At 41.6% G+C, this 20,583-nt stretch overlaps 1 protein-coding gene across 3 annotated transcripts in view; it reads left to right on the forward strand.

The window, feature by feature from the left end:
- LOC106659613 (receptor-type tyrosine-protein phosphatase kappa) overlaps positions 1-20,583 on the forward strand; it is a 95,602-nt gene that overhangs the window by 5,420 nt on the left and 69,599 nt on the right. For all 3 annotated transcript variants that reach the window (XM_014382229.2, XM_023463353.1, XM_023463354.1), the window contains exon 2: positions 11,127-11,544. In XM_014382229.2, coding sequence (XP_014237715.1) covers positions 11,205-11,544 — 340 coding nt within the window. In that variant the 5' untranslated portion in view covers positions 11,127-11,204. The remainder of the gene's footprint in view (positions 1-11,126; positions 11,545-20,583) is intronic.

Raw genomic sequence — 20,583 nt, forward strand, 5'->3', positions numbered from 1 at the left:
TACCGTGACGACTCTGCGTGATCTGTCAAATTAGTCGCGACGCGAGCATCGTCCGCGTTTATTTGCGGTGAAAAATGCCCCCAAGGCAAAGTGGGTGCAGCATCAACAACGTTTGCGAAGCGTCACAAATGAATACCCGAGACACAAGCTGGAGAAGAACATCGTACAATACCTCTCAGATATAAGCAGCAACATAAAAATATCATAACACCACTATCCCTGCCTCAATAAAACTTTTTTAAAAAAAATGCCTCCAAATTGAATTATTCGGAAAAAAAAGTATTCGGGAAAAAAGGTATTCGGGAAAATGGCTTTTCGGTAAATAAGCCATTCGGGAAAAAGTCCATTCGGAAAAGGCAAAAAAGACCATTCGGGAAAATGGTCGTTCAGGAAAATGTATTCGGGAAAATGACAGGTAATCGTTGTCACTAGTTGACTGCTGACTAGGTATTTTTAAATTTCGAAACATGAGGAAACTATTATATAATATTACATTAAGAGATACCTAGCTCATATAGGGTAATTGTTGGACTGTGTTCAGAATATGGGCGGTTTACCCTAGCTCCGTGTACTATTGTTAACTTTCTACATGCGCTATACACACAGGCGGCCCCTACTTCGCTATGCTTAGTTTTTCTCCTCGTGTCAGTATTCATGTCAATTATTCATGTCGAACCGGTGTACTTCTTAGAGACAAAAAAAATATGTTGAGTGCCTTTATTGTAGTAAACCATATGACGTTCAAACTGTTGTCGATGCGTCTACAGCCAAGAGAATAGAAAATTATGTTTATATCTTGCTCGTTGTTTGATTACCTGTCATCGCTCATCGGAGATTATCTCGTGCAACATAAGAAATTTGAATAATGAGGTTATGTCTGTAGACATGTGTGCCTCACGGCACACAAAGAAGGGAGAGAGTTTTTTATTCGTTATCAAATTTTTATTCCTGCGTGTATGAAAAATTTCATTAATATTTCTTCAGTCATTTTTGAGATTTTTTCAAAAATAGGCTCTTTTCCCACAAGAATCCACAGATGTTAATCACTTCATAGTATCTTATATCGTATCTTACATTACATTTTAAAAAATCATAATATTAATGAGGCTGTAGCAAAAATGAAAAAAACTCTAAATCGAAGTGAAATTTTAACCAATAGTTTATAAAATTACAAGATTTTTGGTAAAAAAAAAAAATTGGGGGTTTCCATGCAAACTTGGGTAAATAATGAAATTCAAAGTGTTGGTCATTTAACATTGAATCAAATGGGAAGTGGCTGTTGTTAGTGTACTGTGAGCTCAAATCTCTTTACAAGTTAATAAAATTAACATATGTTATAGGAAATTTCATTAGCTTTCGAATGATATAATTATAAATAGGTGTTTCCAGGCAAATAAAAAAGATATTAAGAGTCCAACACATTTATTTATTTATTTACCTTCCTTTTTTACAAAGGCCTGCAGGGGGCAAACGCCCGTGCGCAGGACGGCACTTACAACTAATAAACAATCAATATATCAACATTTAACAATAACAATATATGTGACTAGATCATAGATATATTACAATTCAAATTCATAGCCACGAAGTAAGTTTATGTATTTCTCTTTTTAACTTTACTTTGAGCGGTTTTACACAATCTTCATTCTTAAGCATCACAGGTAGCTCATTGAAGCACTTGATTGCGACGTATTTGTACGTTCTGTGGCCCATCTCCGTTGAATGCAGCGGTAGCTGCAGACTCCTATTTCTGGTATTCGAAGAACTCATACTGTATTCAGATTGTAGGTGACCATATTGCCTGATCAATGATTTCCACATAAACAACTTTCTAATTCCCAAAGGGCTGTCGCTGTCTTCATGTTGAATGTCAATTATTTTGCGTAGTTTCTTTTCAATGATAAGTAGTGGTTTTAAGTGGGTATCATAAACACCACCACCCCCCCCNATTTGTATTAGTTGATTCTTCGATAATACGTTCTTCAATCTGTAAAATATATACAGCGAGTATTTTAATCTTCTGGTCAAGCTATCCACATGCACCTTCCATCTCATATGTTCATCAAAAGTCACGCCGAGATACCTTGCACTGGACACTTTATCCAGTTTACATTCATTTATACGAATGTCCAGGTTCTCTGGCACTGCATCACGTGTCTTTCCGAACGCTATGTATACTGTCTTGTCCATATTTAGTATTAATTTGTTGATGTACAGCCAAGAATAAATTTTATCGAGCTTGTTCGAATTTACCCTATATTCTGTCATGCTAACGCCGTGCGCTGCGTAACGCATATAGGCTTGCGCATGTAGGCGCTGTAATACAGAACCACCTTGCGTCGCTACAGTCTCCTTAATTTAAACCTGCACCCATAGGTGGCAAGGTGCCTTTATCTGCAAATCTGTAAGTGGTTAAGTAAATATGATTGCATAAGTCCGTGCATAACAGAACTATAAACGAAATGAGGTGTATGAATTTTTAATTTTTAAATGTTTATTTTTCCTTTTCTATAAGTACTCTTTAAGATTACATGGTTGGTCAGAATTTTATTTTTCGACCTATCAACTCTCTCATGATATACGGCCCATATAATATTGTAATAATATGCGGCGTCGACGGCAGCCGCAGCAATTGGCATCGAGCAGCAACAGTAGTAGAACTAACACAAGTCGGTAGCAAAAGCGGCTAATGCCTCTCTCTCTCTTTCTTGACTCTGCCAATTCTGACGTAAAACCGGAAGACGCGAGGCGGTGGCTCGTGTGTACTATACATGCAGCGCCCAGCGAAGAAGCTCTTTCACGCGCTCGAATCCGCGAACGAATACACCTGTGTGTTTCGGCGTTTACTATATCGACGCGCGAGAACTGCAGCGTCCGAATGCACCTATGTATACGTAGTTTTTCAAGGGCGAAGCTCGAGATTTCTTCTGCTTTTTTTTTGATTTCGTTAATGCTGAAAACGAACGTAAACGTGAGCGACAGGGAAGCTTTGCTTTCGTATACATAACGAAGGTATCGTCGCTCGAGTTTCGCACCTCGAGGGCACGAAAAAAAGAAAAAATTTCTCGCCAACGCCGCGCATAAACTGTAATTGGCCCTGCGCGAACGGAAACGTGTACGCATAATTTCTTATCCGCGCTGCGCTGCTCGCGCGTTCGATGAACTTTCCGCACATACAATTCGTTTCTCTTAATGATGCATCGTTAAAAGTCGAGGGACGCGCTGTAACGTATAACAATTTTTGCGTCTACATTTCGTTTCTCAAAAAAAAAAATAAACGAGGATTCTCCGCAACTTTGAGTAAGGAATGGCAAGTGAGAGAGAGAAGGGAAAAAATCGATACGCGAGTAGTCTCAGGCGAAGATTATACAGAACGTATTGCCCTGTGCAGATTCTTCCTTATATATAAAAATCCGGAACGCTCTGGGTGGTTGTTAACTCGGCAGGCGTAGCTCTAGCTACCTGCCGCGCCTGTCTCGCTGCTACCACTGCTGCTGCAACTACAAAAAAAGCTCGTATAACGGCCAAGATTTACGCGCGAGGTATACGAAGCAAAAAAAAAAAAAAAAAGAAAGTAAAATAAAATAAAGCAAGAGCGGAGAGTGAAAAAAAAAAAAAAATTAGACGGACTACGCGAGCTTTAGGGTCTATATATCGCGCGCTGTACTATACTAAGGGCGCGCGCGCGGTTCGTCACGCCCGAGATAGATAAAAGTAAAAAAAAAAAAAGAAAAACAGAGAGCGGAAAGCGGGACGCGCGTACTTTTTTATTTTCTTTCCGTTTCTCGTCTATATCGTTTACGCAACGGATTTCTAGTCTCCTCTATCTCTGTCTCTCTGTCTCTCTGTCTTTTATTCTATTTTTTTTTTTTTGTAGTATTTTTGCTTCGAACCACACGCTGTACAATGTGTGTGTGTGCGTGCGACGATCGTTTAGAGAGAAAAGCGCGTGGCGCGTGTCTAATAAACCGAACGCGAGCACCGCGGCGCCCGCGACGTTGTTGTATAGGGTAAGCGCGACGAGGCCGCGTCACTCACTCGCTCGCTCTCGGCTATGTGCTGCCATACGTACTATATATATACGCACAATAATTTTCCACTCTCCTCCTCGCGAGAGAGAGAAAGATCGCGTCTCGCGCGAAAATAATAATAATAATACGCGCGCGGATCGAAGGACGCTGAGTAAAATATAATCCCACGCGGGTAAATATTATTGTGCACTTGCGCGATGCATAAATAATAATAATAATAATAATATTGAAATTTCAATTTCACGCGCGTACATCATGCGTGTATATGTACTGCTGGCCAGCTGTCGTAGATGCTGCCTTAATTATCATACGCCGATCCGTCGATTTATACACGGGGCTCTGTGCGGTTTACATGGATATATAAACGCATATATACACGTATATACGCGAACTGCACTAATCTCTACCCTACGCCCTGCGTATACACACGCTCGAGTAGTGTACGTATCGACGTTTCGATAAATTATTTTATCATGCATGCATGATACGTACGTACGTACGTATGTATGTATGCGGTGTATATTTCGAGCCCAGAAATCCAGATCAATCGCGCTCTATGTAGCTCGACTCTGCTAGAGAGAGAGATGAGATTTCAATCGAGCCCATCATCTTGACCCAATTAGCGTCGTGTCTCTGTGTGTGTCTGTGGAGCGCGATGAGCTGCCGCTGCGCGAAAACCCCTCCATGTATACATAACACGTATTTGATGTATACACACGACGTGTGCGTTCTAGATATATATCTCTGGAGCTTGCGAGCGAAAGCTCATCGCGTACGTACGTATTATATATAATACGACTCTTCCTTCGATCTGTGTGTGCACGCCTATATGGATCGGCTCTATACGATATAGCTGCGTCAACAGAAAATTCGAGATTATTTAGAACGTATCAAAGTTAAGAGGGGTGTAATGGTAATCGTAATTTAGCGCCGGTGTATACACGTGCCCCGGCCCTTTTACTGATTTTCGCTGACGCGAAAGCTCGTGCTAGATCATCTTCTTTTAATAGCGGTTCAACGTACCTCATCGACCATCTTTTTTCGTTTATCTCTTGGTTATAAACGGCGGATAGCAAGAGTGGCCCCACACACACGCGTATAATTATATACAAATGCCTGAGAGTAGCAGTGTATACGCGCGGCAAAAATTCGCGCTGCACTGATCGTCGCTCTCAATGCCAGAGAGATCGCGCGCGTGGCCATTGACCCAGAGATTGAATTTTCTTCTTCTCTCTTTCTTTTTTTTTTTTTTTTTATTTGCGATTCAAAGACCTCCGAGCGATAATAAATCACGGGTGAAGTTTTCCAAAGTTGACGACGATAATAATAATAATAATACTACTACGGTGTGAACGAAGCGATAATCGTGTGTTCTGGTGACCATTCGCGAAACCACCGAAAAAATTATACGATCGTTTTGAAACACAAGACGCGACGAGGTGCACGAAGTAAAAACGAAAAAAATAAGTGTTAACGTTTTAACCTTTTCACACACGGTACACACACACACACACATAGGAAAAAAAGCTCGCGGCTCGTTGATTCCCGGAGAGCGTTTAAATAAAAGAATCGCGCGCGCCCAACGGCACTTGTACGCGCTGTATGTAGGTATGTAGCGCCTCGTGTGCGCCTGAAAAGTAAAAGCCCTTCGGCGCCTTTCACACATACACACAAGCTGGCCATTCACCTGTAAAATCGTGCGCAGATGTGTATGTAGCGCAGCAGCAGCAAAAGGAGAAAAAAAAAGGAAGAAGAAAAACTCGGGCTGGTACACACACTTGCACACGTATACACAGCGTTATATTGTGTGTGTGTGGCCTATTCAACTGCGCTAGGCCACGCGCGCGGCGGCATCGATATATTATTCTTAGCGAGCTTTTTCAAGTTTTTTCTTTTACAATCGGCCACTTGTTTATAATAGCAGCAGCAGCACGATGTTCACTCCTCGGTTCGCTTTGATTTTTCATCTGTGCCTTATGTATGTGTATGTACGATATATTTACAACAAAAAAAGCTCTTAATGGTGTGCGACTCGATCGAACGTCAGAAACTATCTGTTGTTTTTTTTTTTTGTTATCTTCTCCTGAAAAAATGCTCGATTTCAGCGATTAGTTCGATTCTGTAATCGAAGAATCTCTACGCACCGCAAGCTCGATCTATCTCGCACGCGTTTGTGTCGCATTTTCTGATGGCAAAGCCAAGAGTGAGAGAGAATGAGAGCCACGCGAGAGTCAAGGCGACACTGTGAGCCGTCAAGGTTCGCATACACACACATACAGCACACATAAATGCTATTTAAATGTTATTTTCGAAGCACTACGCGCCGTTTCGCGTGTAGTTATATATTTTTCGAATCTCGTTCGGTCGAGCGAGCCGGTGGACTGCGCTCACGATATTATCAAATATTTAAATGTACAACAGTACTTTGGTGGGCGCAGTGTTTTGTAAAGAAAGAAAAAGGAAAATAAAATTAATCATTGCGCTCGACAATGAAAGCTCCGCTCGAGAGAGTGAGAGAGAGAGAGAGAGAGCAAAAACAAGGCGCGACGATAGAAAATGATTCTAAATTTATTTCGTTCATTCGGATACGCGCGTGTTTTTTCTTCCGCTCCGAGCGCGATCTCGCCTCGTGTATAATTAGCGATTTTTTCTGTTTGCTCTAGAATATATTATTTAATAATACAGCTCGCAGCGGGGCATATCCGATCGATTTTTCGGTATATATCCTTTCTACAGCTTCTCTCTGCTATTATTTTATACGTGAATCGCGCCACTAACGAAGCCCCGTCGTCGTCGTCGTCGTCGTGTCAAACTGCGGCATGAAATTACGACCGCACACACACACATATATTGGCTTTTAATCGAGCCATGAACTTTTCCGAGGCTCGATTTCGAGACGACGACGATAACGACGATTAATCATGTCGAAAATGCCGAATATAACATGTAACATTCGGATCGATTGCGTCACGATCGCTGGACGGATGTGTATATATACGGCGATCAGCGGATATATAATGAAAATCTATATAATAATTCACGAGCCGCGCGCGCGGCCCCCGCGCGAATTACATCGCAATTAAGGCCAGAACGAAATGTGTTCCGTTTCATATATTATCCACACAGACGCACACTCGCACAAAACGGATATAGATTATGCAATGGGCTATTCCTTTGTGGCGGGCGCTTCTCTCTCTCCATTTGATGTCTGAAGCGTCGCGTAATAATATATACATCATCATCAGCATCGTGTATAATACGTATGTATATGAGGCACACACACACACGCACACACGATCACGAAGGGGATACTTGAAATTCTCCCATACACATACATGTATATATGCATTTAGCGCGCACACACATATATAATACATAGTAACTATCGGAGCTGCAGCGAATGCAGCTGAATTATTTCGCTTGGAATTCGTCCTTCGCTCGTGCTCCTCATAACGCTTTACTTCGTTATTTTTATTTATTTATTTATTTTTTTTTGGTCCGATTCATTACGCTTGTGATGAACGTAGGCGTTTAATACAGTGAAAATCAGATAACTCGAAGAAAATGTCGCCAAAATACAATTTCTTTTTGAAGTATGAGATCGAAATACTTTATAAAGTTGCAAATCTTTTTTGAGGCGTCTTGATAAGCCTTGTTATTATAGCGAGCGTGACATCGTATAATGGTACCTAAAGTTGCCGCTGGACGGCAAGATGCTCGAAGTCGCGAAAATCACAAGAGAAACAGCAAAGTTATAGCAATAATTTATGTATCTATAACTATATATTAAACAAATGGAACAAATGAGACCTTGATTTTTATTTAAAAGGCTATCTGATGCTACCCTCAGAATTATCCAATATTGTTTATATTTTCACCGAAAAAACATGACGCAAACTTTGAAATTCGACCGTCTCGAAAGCAGCGTATTTGAGAAAAAAATCGCATTTAAAAAAAATCTCAATAGTGGTATAGTTTTTCTGATTTTTCTTAAGGGGACCGACCTGTGTTAAAAGCTTAGATTCAAAAAATAGCTATATAAATCGAAACAGTGGAAATTTTTTTTTTGTAATCGTAAATATGTTTATTAGACACCTGATTGACCAAAAAAAAAAATTCTATCCAAGCTCTGAAATGCCAATTACGCTTATTTTTTCATAATACTTAATATTATAATAGGATTCACTTGCCACGCGATTCTGACGTGAGCTTTTCATCAATATTGATCTATGGGGTTTCAAAATCTTCAGAAAAGTACCCTCATCCACTTAAGCGGAGCAGAGTTTGAAAAAAAAAGTTTGTTTTCCTTCCAAGAGCTTTAATATGGCTTCTAGTGTTGATAAAATACTAATTTTCTCAAAAATTGGCACATTTTGACGTGTATATAAAGTTGTACGCAATTTTTCAAAATTCTGCTCCGCTTAGGTGGACGAGAGTACTTTTCTGAAGATTTTGAGACCCCATAGATCAATATTGATGAAAAACTCTTTTCAAGATCGTGCGGCAAGTGATTTATAACACAATATTTCGTCTTATGAAAAAAGTGATGTAATTGGTATTTCAGAGCTAGGGTAGAAGTTATTTTTGGTCAATCTGGTGTAGAATGAACATATTTTACTATCACAAAAAAAAAATTTCCACTATTTCGATTCATATAGCTATTTTTAGCTGAAGCTGAATTTAAGCTTTCAACACAGGTTGGTCCCCTTAACAAAGAGCACATTTTTCCCCTTAAATCGAGTATCAATATTACGTGGCTGCTAAATTTGAATTTTGAATTACGCGATTTCGACTACGCACATTGCATCGCATCGTGTAATTCATTAAACGGAGGTTTTCTCTTACACTTTACGTATCGAGGAAAAACGAGACGACGCGGATCGAATGCATATGTGCGTGCCCAGCACAGCACTGGAATCGCATCGGCTTCGACGATCGATTTTCGATGCGCAAAAATTTTTTTCGCAAAAAGTATAGGGTCCACCTCGGTTTTCGATTTACGCAGCTGCCATCCCCGAGGCCGGTCAAGGTTGTTCGTTTATATATTCGAGCGCGCCAGGCACGTAATGATAACGATAATAATGATAATAATAATAATAATACATAGGAGCCGATGTTAATACGGAGAGCTGCTTGAATCTGCATAATTGAGCTTGCGCGTATGATGTGTGTTGCGTTATGCATGTCATCTATATACCGCGCGAGTACATAATGCAGACGCACGTATCGTCGGATTGAATAATTGATAAAGTTTATGAATCGCGCGCAGGTACTGAGCCCTCGTGTCCGCGAGTATGGGATTACATCGATGTAGCGAATCGTCGATTTTCGTTGTCATGTTTTTCCTCGTGCGATACGCATTTGATACAAATGATGAAGAATTTGAGAGTATATAAGGTCAAAAATTGGTTGGATTGGCTACACTTATGCGTATTTTTAAATTGACCTGACAATTACAGTTTTATCGTTTCAAAGAATGTAGACCAGTTTTCAACCACTCGTTATCCCACTTTGAGTTTCTGCCACTAGATGGCGTGTACCTTCATTCTTAAAATTCTGCAAGTGGTAACGTCGAAATAATCGTATAAGTCGAAGCAAGGTGTTGAAAACCCGATTTTCTTCTTTGTGCTCTACTAAACGAATCGATTTTCTTAACAAAGTTTCAAAGTATAATAACTAATTCATGAATTCTGAATTCAAAGTTTCGCCGATAAAATAATAAAAAAAAAGAATGAAACAAAATTGAAAATCATAAGCCCTACTTAGTCATGAAAATATTCAAACGATCCGTCTTGTGTGCGCGCGCACTTGAACTGATTAAACGCGTCTTTTACGGCGTTGCCCCATTAGTTGATTCTATAAATTTACCGAGAGAGAGAGAGAGAAAGTCAGTGAGAGAGCGAATATTTACCGACCCACGTCTTCGCGTGTAAAACTGCAGCAGCAGCAGCAGCAGCAGTGGGTGGGTGGATGGATGGGCGCAAGAACGAGCTGCGAACACACTCGCTCGCCGTATTAAAGTTTTCCCTGCCTCTCATAAGTATATAATCCTTATATACCGAGTAAAATTTCGAATCCTCTTCTCTCTCTCTCTCTCTCTGTGAATCTTCGACAAGCCGTTTTATTATAGTAGCTTGCGCGCATGTGATAACATTAATACGCATGTTGTTTGTACGCACGTTAACGATTTAATCATTATAAAAACAAAAAAAATAAAACTATCCCGTTTTTCATTCCCTTATCCCCAGGCACTAAGTAATTTTTTTTTTTTGCTACTCGTTATCGCTCAACCACCCGCCGCGATCGAGACAAATCGAGTCGAGCTTTTCCTCGCTGTATTCACTGTATAAATTTGTTACAATTCGCAAAGCAATTTATTACCAAATAAAAAGGAAGAAAAAAAAAGTGTCGAGCCTACTACATAATATACAATAAAATACTCTAGTCGGTCGAAAATTACTTCCTAGTTAAAACGTTATAATGTTAATAGCCGCTCTCTCTATATATAATACGTACCAACGGTTAAACGACGAAAAAAGCTCGAGTCGTCGGGTGTGTCGCCGCCGCAGCCAAAAGGTTATCGCACCTCATTGTCGCGACCTCGGCCGCGACGAGAAAAAGAGAGAGAGAGCTCGCGTGTGTAGCGGTAGTAGTGTATAATAATAATAATAATAATAATGATAAAATATACTCGTATATAAAGCACACGACGACGACGACGACGAGCTTGCAAGCTCTGAGGTTAAACGAACGCTCGTGTGCACGCTCGAGTTTCTCATCTCTCTCTCTCTTTCCCCCTCATGCCTAAATAACGCACACCTTAAACGCATTATAATATTGTGTGTGTAGCCGCGTTGTCGTGCCAGCTGGCAACCGAGTCCGACGAGAGCTCGTCTTTTATATATATATGTGTTTGTGTGTTGGTGTTTTTATAGTCGTAGTCGTACTAGTAGTGGTAGTATTAGTAGGCTGTAGACACGTGCGCGAGCTTGAAAATTTTGCACGAGTAGAGCTCATGGACATCACCATCTCATCTGCATGCGTCCACGCATATATACGTGTATCACAACTTCTTACACGACGATCGTGTTGCAGTATAATTAAGAAAGAAAGGAAAAAAAAAATTACGCAACAACGTAACAAGAGAGAGGCAGAGACGACATCGGCGTCAACATGAATTCCTCGGCGAGGGCCCAGTCGACGCCGATGGAGCTGCAGACGCTGGGCGGCGCCGCGTCCGCCGGCAGCCAGACGACGATGATGACGACGGGCACTACGACGGGCCAGGCCGAGCACCTGACCTCATCCGGCGCCCATCATCATCAACATCATCATCATCATCGGAGCACCGCGCAGCAACGTCATCATCATCGCAGTCGTAGCGCGCCCCGCCAGCCGGAGAAGCCGGCCCGCAAGCGGGCCAACAGCGGCACGCTCAAGTCGGGCATCAGTCTGGCCTCGATACCGGCCCACATCAGGCTGACCATGCTCAACAGCGGCCTGCTCAGCTTCGGTAAGAGAAAAAAAAGACAATGATAAAAATTGAAAATTACCGTAGAACGTATCTGTATGCTTTGTCCCCGACGCAAAGCTCTTGAGATTATCTATATCTCAACCCTTCCCAAGTCCACGTCGATGAAACATCGTTCTCGACTACTTGGCAAGGAAAATCTTTTTACCTTTGACCCGACGATGATTATTTTTTATATTCATCGCTCCGCGCGATCTCGAGCAATTGAGAAATTGATTTTGTGTAGTTAGTGGTTGCCGCTGTTGCACTCCACTCTCTATATCGATATTTTTAACCACGTAACAGCTCTCTCTCTCTCTCTCTCTCTGCGCGAGCAAAGGGGGATGAGATAATAAAATAAAATAAAATAAAATGAAATAAAATAAAAAGGGAGGAGGAGAAAAAAAAAGGAAACAAACTGCGAACCGCAGTTGTGCAGTGTCGATATATACGGATACATACACATCTATATAAAAGTGTATATAATAACGCGATATCAGTCGCACACACTGCTGACCACAATGAATTTCATCGATATCGGCGGAGCTTTACCCACACCCCTTCCCTCACACACACACACACACACAGGCAAACGCCACTCGGTAAATATTTCACTTTACTCTCGTTTTTTGTCGTCGTTACAATCGTATATCCATATATATATAGGTCGGAGCGCGTGTATCGATTTTATTGTAATACAGGCATAATATAAAGCTCGAAGCGCGTGCCATGCGTATGATTCGAAATTCAATCGCGCCCCAGCGGCACTCTATGTGCACAACGTAATTTTAGTATACGTACACCTAAGCGCGCTAGGTGAATTTTCGTAAATATTTTGAACGCAGCAGCAGCAGCAGCAGCAGCAGCAGCAGCAGCAATGGTAATAGTATAGCTACACGTAATCCGTCCTATATAGTCTTCGAGCCTCGAGCTGCTGTGCACGTGTTTTCTTTCACCGCGAGCGACAGAGCTTTCGAGCCCGCCCGTGTATCTATGTATGCGTGTGTGTATAAGAGAGAAATTTTGCTCTTGCTCGTCACGAACGCCGTAAATACATTGGCGGAGGCGCCTACACATGTGTGTGTGTCTGCGTGTGCTATATACGTATTTGTACAGCGTTCGATGCATGTACACACACATGTGTGTGTGTGTCTATATAGGCCGGTTCTGGCCGACTGATCTTGACACAGATGGGGGATACAGAGAGAGCTAAATGCACACAAGCTCTCGCTGCTACTGTGCCGATGGAGAAGCACTTTTATATATAGGAACATATATGGGACTTTGACCCTCAAAACTCTTCTCTCTTCTCCTCTTTCGCGCGCGCGCGCCTATCTGCGCATCGTGTTTATATACGTTACATGTGTGTGTGTGTGTATACATTGTGAAAATATCGGTTCGCACCTTATACTCATAACCAATATGTCGCGCCCTTGATGTTTCGTGTGAAAATGTGTCGACGATATCCATACACGACAAAACTCTCCCTTTTTGTTTTTTTATTTCCTTATCCGTGTACTTCTCTTCGTGCACTACTATATATGTGTCTCGGTCGAACGACGACCGTTTGCGTGGGTGTATTATTTATTTATTTATTTTTTTTTTTTAATTCAATCGCATAACAGTTGATCCGCGATGACAACTCGCTCGACGACTTTGTTTGCAGCTCTGTTAATTCGAGCGTGGAATTTTTTTCTTTTTTCATATTGTTTCGACTCTTTTTCTGTCTATTTTTACGCATCGAATTCAGTCGGGTTTGAGACACGGATCGAAAAATCAGTAATCTCGCAGCTCTGTATTGTGGTTAAAATGTACATATTGGGAAATTATGCATACGCGCGTCTGTATTTGTACGATGGAAACTGTACGAAGTTTCGCCTCGTTTGGTATATGTGTGTATTTTACAAACGGTCCAAAAAGTTTCTTCAACAATTTTTATCTCTATATTTGTTGCGAGAAACGGACGAAAAAAAATTCCCTCGACTCTTCGTAAATTCTTCTCTCTTCGAGCTCTCGTAAAAAAAAACCTTACTCTTTTTTAATAGCTCGGTGCTAAAGTTTTTTTTTGTTATCCAAACACACACACACACACACACACACACACACACACACACACACACACAAAAAGAGAATCGATTCTATTTATACGTCTTTCAATTGTATTTTAATGGAAGAATTCGGATTAGAGCAAAAAAAGGAAGAAAACAAAAACGAAAAAATAGCCGTACGCGATTGAATTCGGACGCGGAGATGCAGCACCAATAACGGGCATTGTTTATGCTAAGTCTGCGTAAACGATTGGTCGTATAATATATTAGTTACATTCGACGCGAGGGCAGATCTCGCGATACGAAAGTGAAAAATAAAAAGTTTTTATCGGTGTGTAAAGAAAATTACACGAATTATTACTGCGCCGATGCTTTATGGTCTAAACTTTTATCCATGTTTACTTTTGTCGTCTTTCCCTCTCTCTCTCTCTCTCTTTCCTTCGAGAGATTTTTCTGCGAATAAAAAAGTCATAAGCCTGAGATAGAGAGTCTGGTCGAGTACTGTGCACACTTATATACACACACATACCCACGTGTACGTGGTCCGTTTTCATCGATCGTGTAACTCTCCGTCCACTTCGTTTATATATATCACACGTATGTGTTTGTATGTATACGTATGTGTGTGTGTGTGTGTGTGTGTGTGTACGTGTGTGGGCAGAGCAACGAAACTTCCTGCAACAGAGATAGAGAGAGAGAGAAGTGAGCAAAATTCACGAGACGCAGCGCGTTTCGATCTATATACACATCCACCCAAACTGTGTCAGTAGTAGCAGATCGTATAGTAGTAGTAGTAGTGGTAGTGGTGGCTGCACGGCGCCACACCCTTCGATCCAATCTCTCTCTCTCTCTCTCTCTCTCTCTTTCTCTCACACACGTGCTCGGGAGGCAAGAAAATTATTCTCTCTCTCTCTGCAGGGTAGCGAAAATTCGAAAGAGCAGCAGAGGACTGCCCTTTTCGATATAATTTAATTACATCTAATTGTTATTCGTAATTAAAGGGGCCGCTGTATGGCACACACCAACGGGTATATAATTATTCTCTGGTATAGAATTATCGACGATACGACATTTCTATTATATATCCGTGTGTATGTATATCGGATTCGATAATCACCCTTGACTTTTTTATTCATAAATTTAATGAAATAATTGCCCGGTTACACGCGTACGTACTACGTGTTATTGACATTTCGAGACCATGCGCGAGAGAGCTTGTTAATTTGCCCTTAGCCTTCTTTTTTATTATTATTTCAGAGGGTAATTCATCCACGTCGATCGATTGTTATTTATTAATAAAATTTCGACGATACTCGATGAATCGACAGGTGCCGTGTACCGAAGGGTATTTAGTAACAAAGTTTCGCGTCTCGTACAGTTGTAAGAAATTCTATTTTTGCAGGCACTTTGGATTTCAATTGCTTCACTTTTAATGCGTTATTGTTGTTGTCGTTACGACGAGTGGGTGCAGGAGCACGTGTCGCACGATCAATTTGTTTTTTTTCATACCCTTTTCATCGCGACGGTATACGACGGTTTACGACGGTTTACGACTTTTTTGCGACTATTTAATAAAAATGACACGCTCGTTAGACGATGCGCATCGTCCATGTAATTGAAATGAAATCTCTGAAACAGTGAGAAAGAAATAAGAATTGAATAAACAATCGCACGACCGAAACAAGACGAAAAATTGGAGCAGCATTGCGTTCCAACGAGATTTATATTTTACAATAAAAATATCAGAGTCGAGCTCGATTGAACCTATAAGCGACACTCGGAGGATTACAATGAAGTGCACGAGATAATTATAACTTTGTAATTGTAAAGTAAATTATTTCTCAAAAATAAGCAAAATTTTCATTAACAAAAACTAGGGTGGTGTAATGTGAATCAGAAGAAAATCCTTTCCGCCTTGCGCATCGATCTCTTGCAGCTGAATTCAGTGCTCACGGCTCCGCCAGTTCTGCCTCCTGTGCACATAGAATATATAATATAATGTTCAGTTCTCGCCTCGTGTCGTTGCAGTGCACGAATGCATTTACATCGCGCCGGCTGTGCGGTTATTTCATTTCATCCTTATACAGATGCAATATGATACAGATGAGATTTTTGTAAACATATTTTTTTTATATTTATAGTGCTTGCGCCCGTTAAGGCATTGCACTTACTTTAATCATAATCTTATTTAGAAATTACAGAAAAACCTTACAGGTGTGCCAAGACAAGTATAACAAGTACAGACAAGTATATCAAAAAGTGCAACAATTCAATGAGCCAAGAAAAGGAGAAACGGATGGTTCTTGTTACACTTTAATCCCGCACTCGTCGAAGAAGCTGCAAATGATCTGACAGGCCCAGATGTTCGGCCGCGCCAGCAAGCTTTCCACGTTGTACGGGGGAAACAGTTTGATCTTACAAAGCTCCCTGATCATTTTCTTCCTCTGAGCCTCTAGTAGTCCGCAGTTCCACAGGACGTGATTGAGGCTCTCCTCCTCGCGGCCACACCTGCAGCCGGGGTCCGAGATTATATTTTTCCTCTCCAAAGATTCCGCGAGACTGGTGTGGTTGGCCCTCATCCTGTTCACCCTCGTGATAGTCCGCCGGGGGAGCTTGGACTCCCTGAACCACGGCGCCGCGCCCTCGCTATGGTAAAAGTCGAAGTAGATTTTTCCTTTTGATTGACTGTCGGTCTTGTTTGCTGCCTCGGTGTTTTGTCTCGCTTCTTGGGCGAATTCCGCTGCCAGGTCTGACCAGAGTAAACATATGAAAGTCATTATTAAAAAAATGTCTGTTTACGTCTTGACGCCTCAAACTTTAACTTTACGTCTCTTTTCCAATTAGTATTCTCTAACGTGGTTAACCTATTTCATAAAAAAAATTGGAATTGAATCATTATATACATTGCCACGAGTAAGCCTATTGCGGGAGCGATTTTCACGCAAGGGGCCATCTTGCGGTTGGATCGTAAAGTTGTATATGAAAAAGGGAGCATGAAGTGAAAATAACCAGTCTTTATTAGGTCCGTGTCGAATGTTCCGTGCAGCGCCCATGGTGTAAGTCCGGGAAACCAACATATTTTATAGCATGAGATATGTTAATCCACGAAGTAAAAAAAAATCTAGCTAGTGTTGTATTATAGAAACGGAGGCTTTTCGACGCGACGGGTTCGACGCGAACTACACCGACGAAGCCGGATACACGCATTTGCACGTGGCCTGCGAGTACGGCTTCAACGACGTCGTCGAGAAATTTGTAGAACTCGGTCAGGATCCCGATTGTGTCGGCTCTGCTGCAGAAATACGAGGAGACGGTGAAATTGCTGCTGAGAAAGGGCGCCGATCCGAATCTGGCCGATGCCGAGGGATCGACGGCTCTGCACGTCGTTGCCCGCAGAGGCGATTTCTTTTACGACGAGATCGCGGATTCGTTCTTCGGGACGAGCGACGAGATGCGGCGGACGTTGAGGATCGACGCCCGGGACAAGTTGGGCGATACGCCGCTGGACCAGCCGACGGAGCTCGGCTACTGGTACCTGGTGAAGTCGCTGCTGAGGCGATCAGGCATCGATCCGAACGCGGCCAACGAGGAGGGATGGACGCCTCTGCACCTGATCAGCAAGAGACAGCAGAGTTACGACGACGACGACTCGGTGAGGAGATTTTTCGAGATCAGCGACGAATTCGATCGGACGGTGCGGATAGATGCCAAGGACGAGTCGGGTCGAACACTGCAGCGCAACTGGCCGTGGCGAATCTCGCGCCGAAAAACGTCGGCGTGCTCTTGGATCGTGGCGCCGATCCGACCGACTTAGTTTTTCCCGCCGAGATCAGCCACTTCAACCGGAAATACCAGAGCAAAGGAGGTTGCTCGGTGCTTATCGTTGCTGACGCGCTTCGAGCTGCCGATACTCTGCTGCGAAATCGTCGTCGAGAACTCGACGAACGAAGATCTGTGGCGCATCTGCTTGGCGGTTGCGCAGCTAGCCGAAGCTCGCGAATGATCGCGATGATCGTACTTTTTTCTTGTACTTTTTAACGTCATCGTTCGAATGAATACATTTTAGGAAAAATTTAAATCATGAATTTTAGTTTTAATCTTACTCGAGTTTTATTGGACAAAAAAGTCAAACTGAAGTTTTTTTTCCAAGTCAGCAAAGTTCGATAAAGTTATCACGAGAACTTTTTCACTTGAATACTTCACGTTTATTGTAAAAAAATATGTTTGCATGCGAATCGTTCAAATAGGCAAAATATTATATTTTGAGAATATCGAATGTTTTTCTTCCTTTATCCGTATATCGCTCAAAGCTAACGCTAAAATAGTGTAAAAAAAGGATCGAGCTATGCGTATGGGCAAACAGAGTAACAGATTAAAATGTACGTATGATCGATTCTCCGCGAAATCGAATAGTCTATAACAATTTATTTTTCCTTTGACATGGAAAAACTTGTATCTAATTTAAATACAAATTTTCGAGACTGTCTGTACTCCTTTTACGCAAACCCGAATTATTGCTAATTTTAATGAAATTCCTAGCTCAGACCTGACATGATGTTTCGGGCCATATATAGCGCTTTCCTATTTCCAATTCCCGAGCTCGCGCGCAACATCGAAGTTTTATTTTGTTTCCCTCGATGAAGAACGCAGAAAATAGAGGAGGGAAAAAAAGTAAAGAAGGAAACAACCCTGAGACGATTGTGAGCTCACTGAGAGAGAGAAAGAGAGATCCAGGCATGTGTGTCTGTGTGTGTGTGCATTTTTTGAAAGCTTCTCGAGATGTGCTGTCGCGCGCACGTACAATGTTGTTCTTTATTTTTATTATTATTATTGTTATTTTTTTCCACGCACAAACGAAAAAAGTACATACATATACGGGGAGAAAAAGAGACAGAAAGAAGGAGAAGAAGAAGAGGAGAAAAGAAAGAAAAGCTTTTTTCGCCGCGTCAAAAGCTCGCTTGACTTTTGCGAGCGATAATTTTTTTTCTCTCTTGTTTTTCTTTTCTTTTTCCTTTTTTTTTATCATCGCGCCGGCATCATAGCTACTTTTGTGGATATGCTTATAGGTGAAAAAAGAAGAAGAAGATGAAGAGAAAAAACGAAGGGGGAAAAAGTGGCAAGCGACCTTTGTAACGACATGTAAAAGGACGCGCCCACACTGTCACACACACACACACACACACACACACACACACACACACACACACACACATATAACCTATAGCTCGTTTTTATTCTCCGTTGAAACTTTTTTACGCGCCGGTTTTTCTCCTAATTTGCATTGATTCTCTCGGGTATATCGATGTACAAGCGCGCGTGACCCCCTTTTTTCCGCAACGCTATCAGGCAATTTCGAACATTTTACTAAAAAAAAAGGGGAGAAAAAAAGTAAGGGAAGGAGGGGTAAAAAAAATCTCTAGCGATCGCCACTCATTCTTTGAAGCAAAGCTCTGCGGCCAAGCAGCGCCACATTATATATAGCTTTTCATTCTGTGTCGCCTCTCCTGCGCGCGCGCTGCGCCGTCGAAGTGCCAGGAAAAATAGCATCGGCCGGGGGGATATCAAAGGGAAAATGGTTCTTTCAACCTCGCAGCCCTTTTGCGCGTGGCCACGAAAGGAAGTGTAAATTATCCAGGTAGAAATTTTCAACGTTAATTATGGCCTGATGATGAAAAAATGACTATTTAAAATGTTTTGGAATACGTCGTCATTAATTGGCTTGCTTCTAGCGAATTTTCCGCTGCCATTGAAAAATGATAAATTAATTATTTCAAAAATTTAGATCAGTTTTCAACAACTTTAAATAGCATGATATTACTTCAAGTTTTCACAACTAGATGTCGAGGGGACCTTTATCTATAAATCTGCAAGTGACAAAGTAAACATAAATGCATAAGTAAAATCACAGATTTTACTTATACTCACATTACGGGTCTAAGTTTTTTTTTCTGGCTTAATTTTTGCATCTTTTTGTACTACTTAGCCTATTATCTGCTTATTTTATTTGCAAATATGTATTATTGTAACTTTACTGCTGATTGCCATTCGGTCTTTCGACCTTGGTAAATAAACTGTTCGAATCAAAAATCAGTACATGAAGTATTTCTATCAGGTTTAGATCGGCTCGTTTAATGAAACCCGCTCACGTGCGTACGCGACATCTCGAACGCAACTTCAATTATTATTTTTTTTTTTGCACCAGCTACTCGAACCTACACGAGAGTATAGTAGCAGATGTCATATTCGAAATACACTCTCGTGTACACACACACACACGCACACGCAAACAGTGTCACTAATCAAGTTTTCCCGAACGCCCCGAGTACTCTTTCGGCTGTTATTATATCATCGAGCTCCTCCTCGTAGTTGCAGCCGCTTGATTTTTCGAGCATCGTTGACACACTATATGTACCTGCGGCCGCGATTGTTCTAGGACTCCTTTAGTACCGTACTAATGTTATATTTATGTTTTTTTTTTGCTGCACTCGTTGGCGCGCCAAGCGAGTACTTGCCGCGGCTCGGCATCATTACGAAAATAGTTTTATAATAATAAAGGCGCTTAAATGACTCTCGTAAACCCACTTCGAATGTTATATACCTACATATAAATGTAGACGGGGGGTGAGTGCCGAGGTGCGAGAACTCGAATCAAAGCTGCGAGAGGGAGTCGAGTTGAAAAGCAGACTCTTTCTCTCACTCACCCTCACCTACACAAGTGGTGTACAAAAAAAAAGCCAAGTGCCAGTTTTTCTCTCCCTCTCTCTCTCTCCTCTCGTAATCCGCGAGAGAAAAAGAAAAACAAGAAAATGTCTTGCCGAGGCGAAAAAGTATAACACGCGAAGTAAGAAGAAAAAGAAACGAGATCTCATAAGGAAGAAAAATAATATAAAGGGATGTGTACTACGTGTACTCGGTGGAGCTGCGAGTACCAAGTACCGGGTCTTCGTTTTTTTTTTGCGCGCACGCACGCACGAACGAACGAGGGGAAAAGCAG

Source organism: Trichogramma pretiosum, unplaced genomic scaffold, assembly GCF_000599845.2.
Source record: "Trichogramma pretiosum strain Unisexual culture from Peru unplaced genomic scaffold, Tpre_2.0 scaffold39, whole genome shotgun sequence".
In the NCBI taxonomy this organism is placed as follows: domain Eukaryota; kingdom Metazoa; phylum Arthropoda; class Insecta; order Hymenoptera; family Trichogrammatidae; genus Trichogramma; species Trichogramma pretiosum.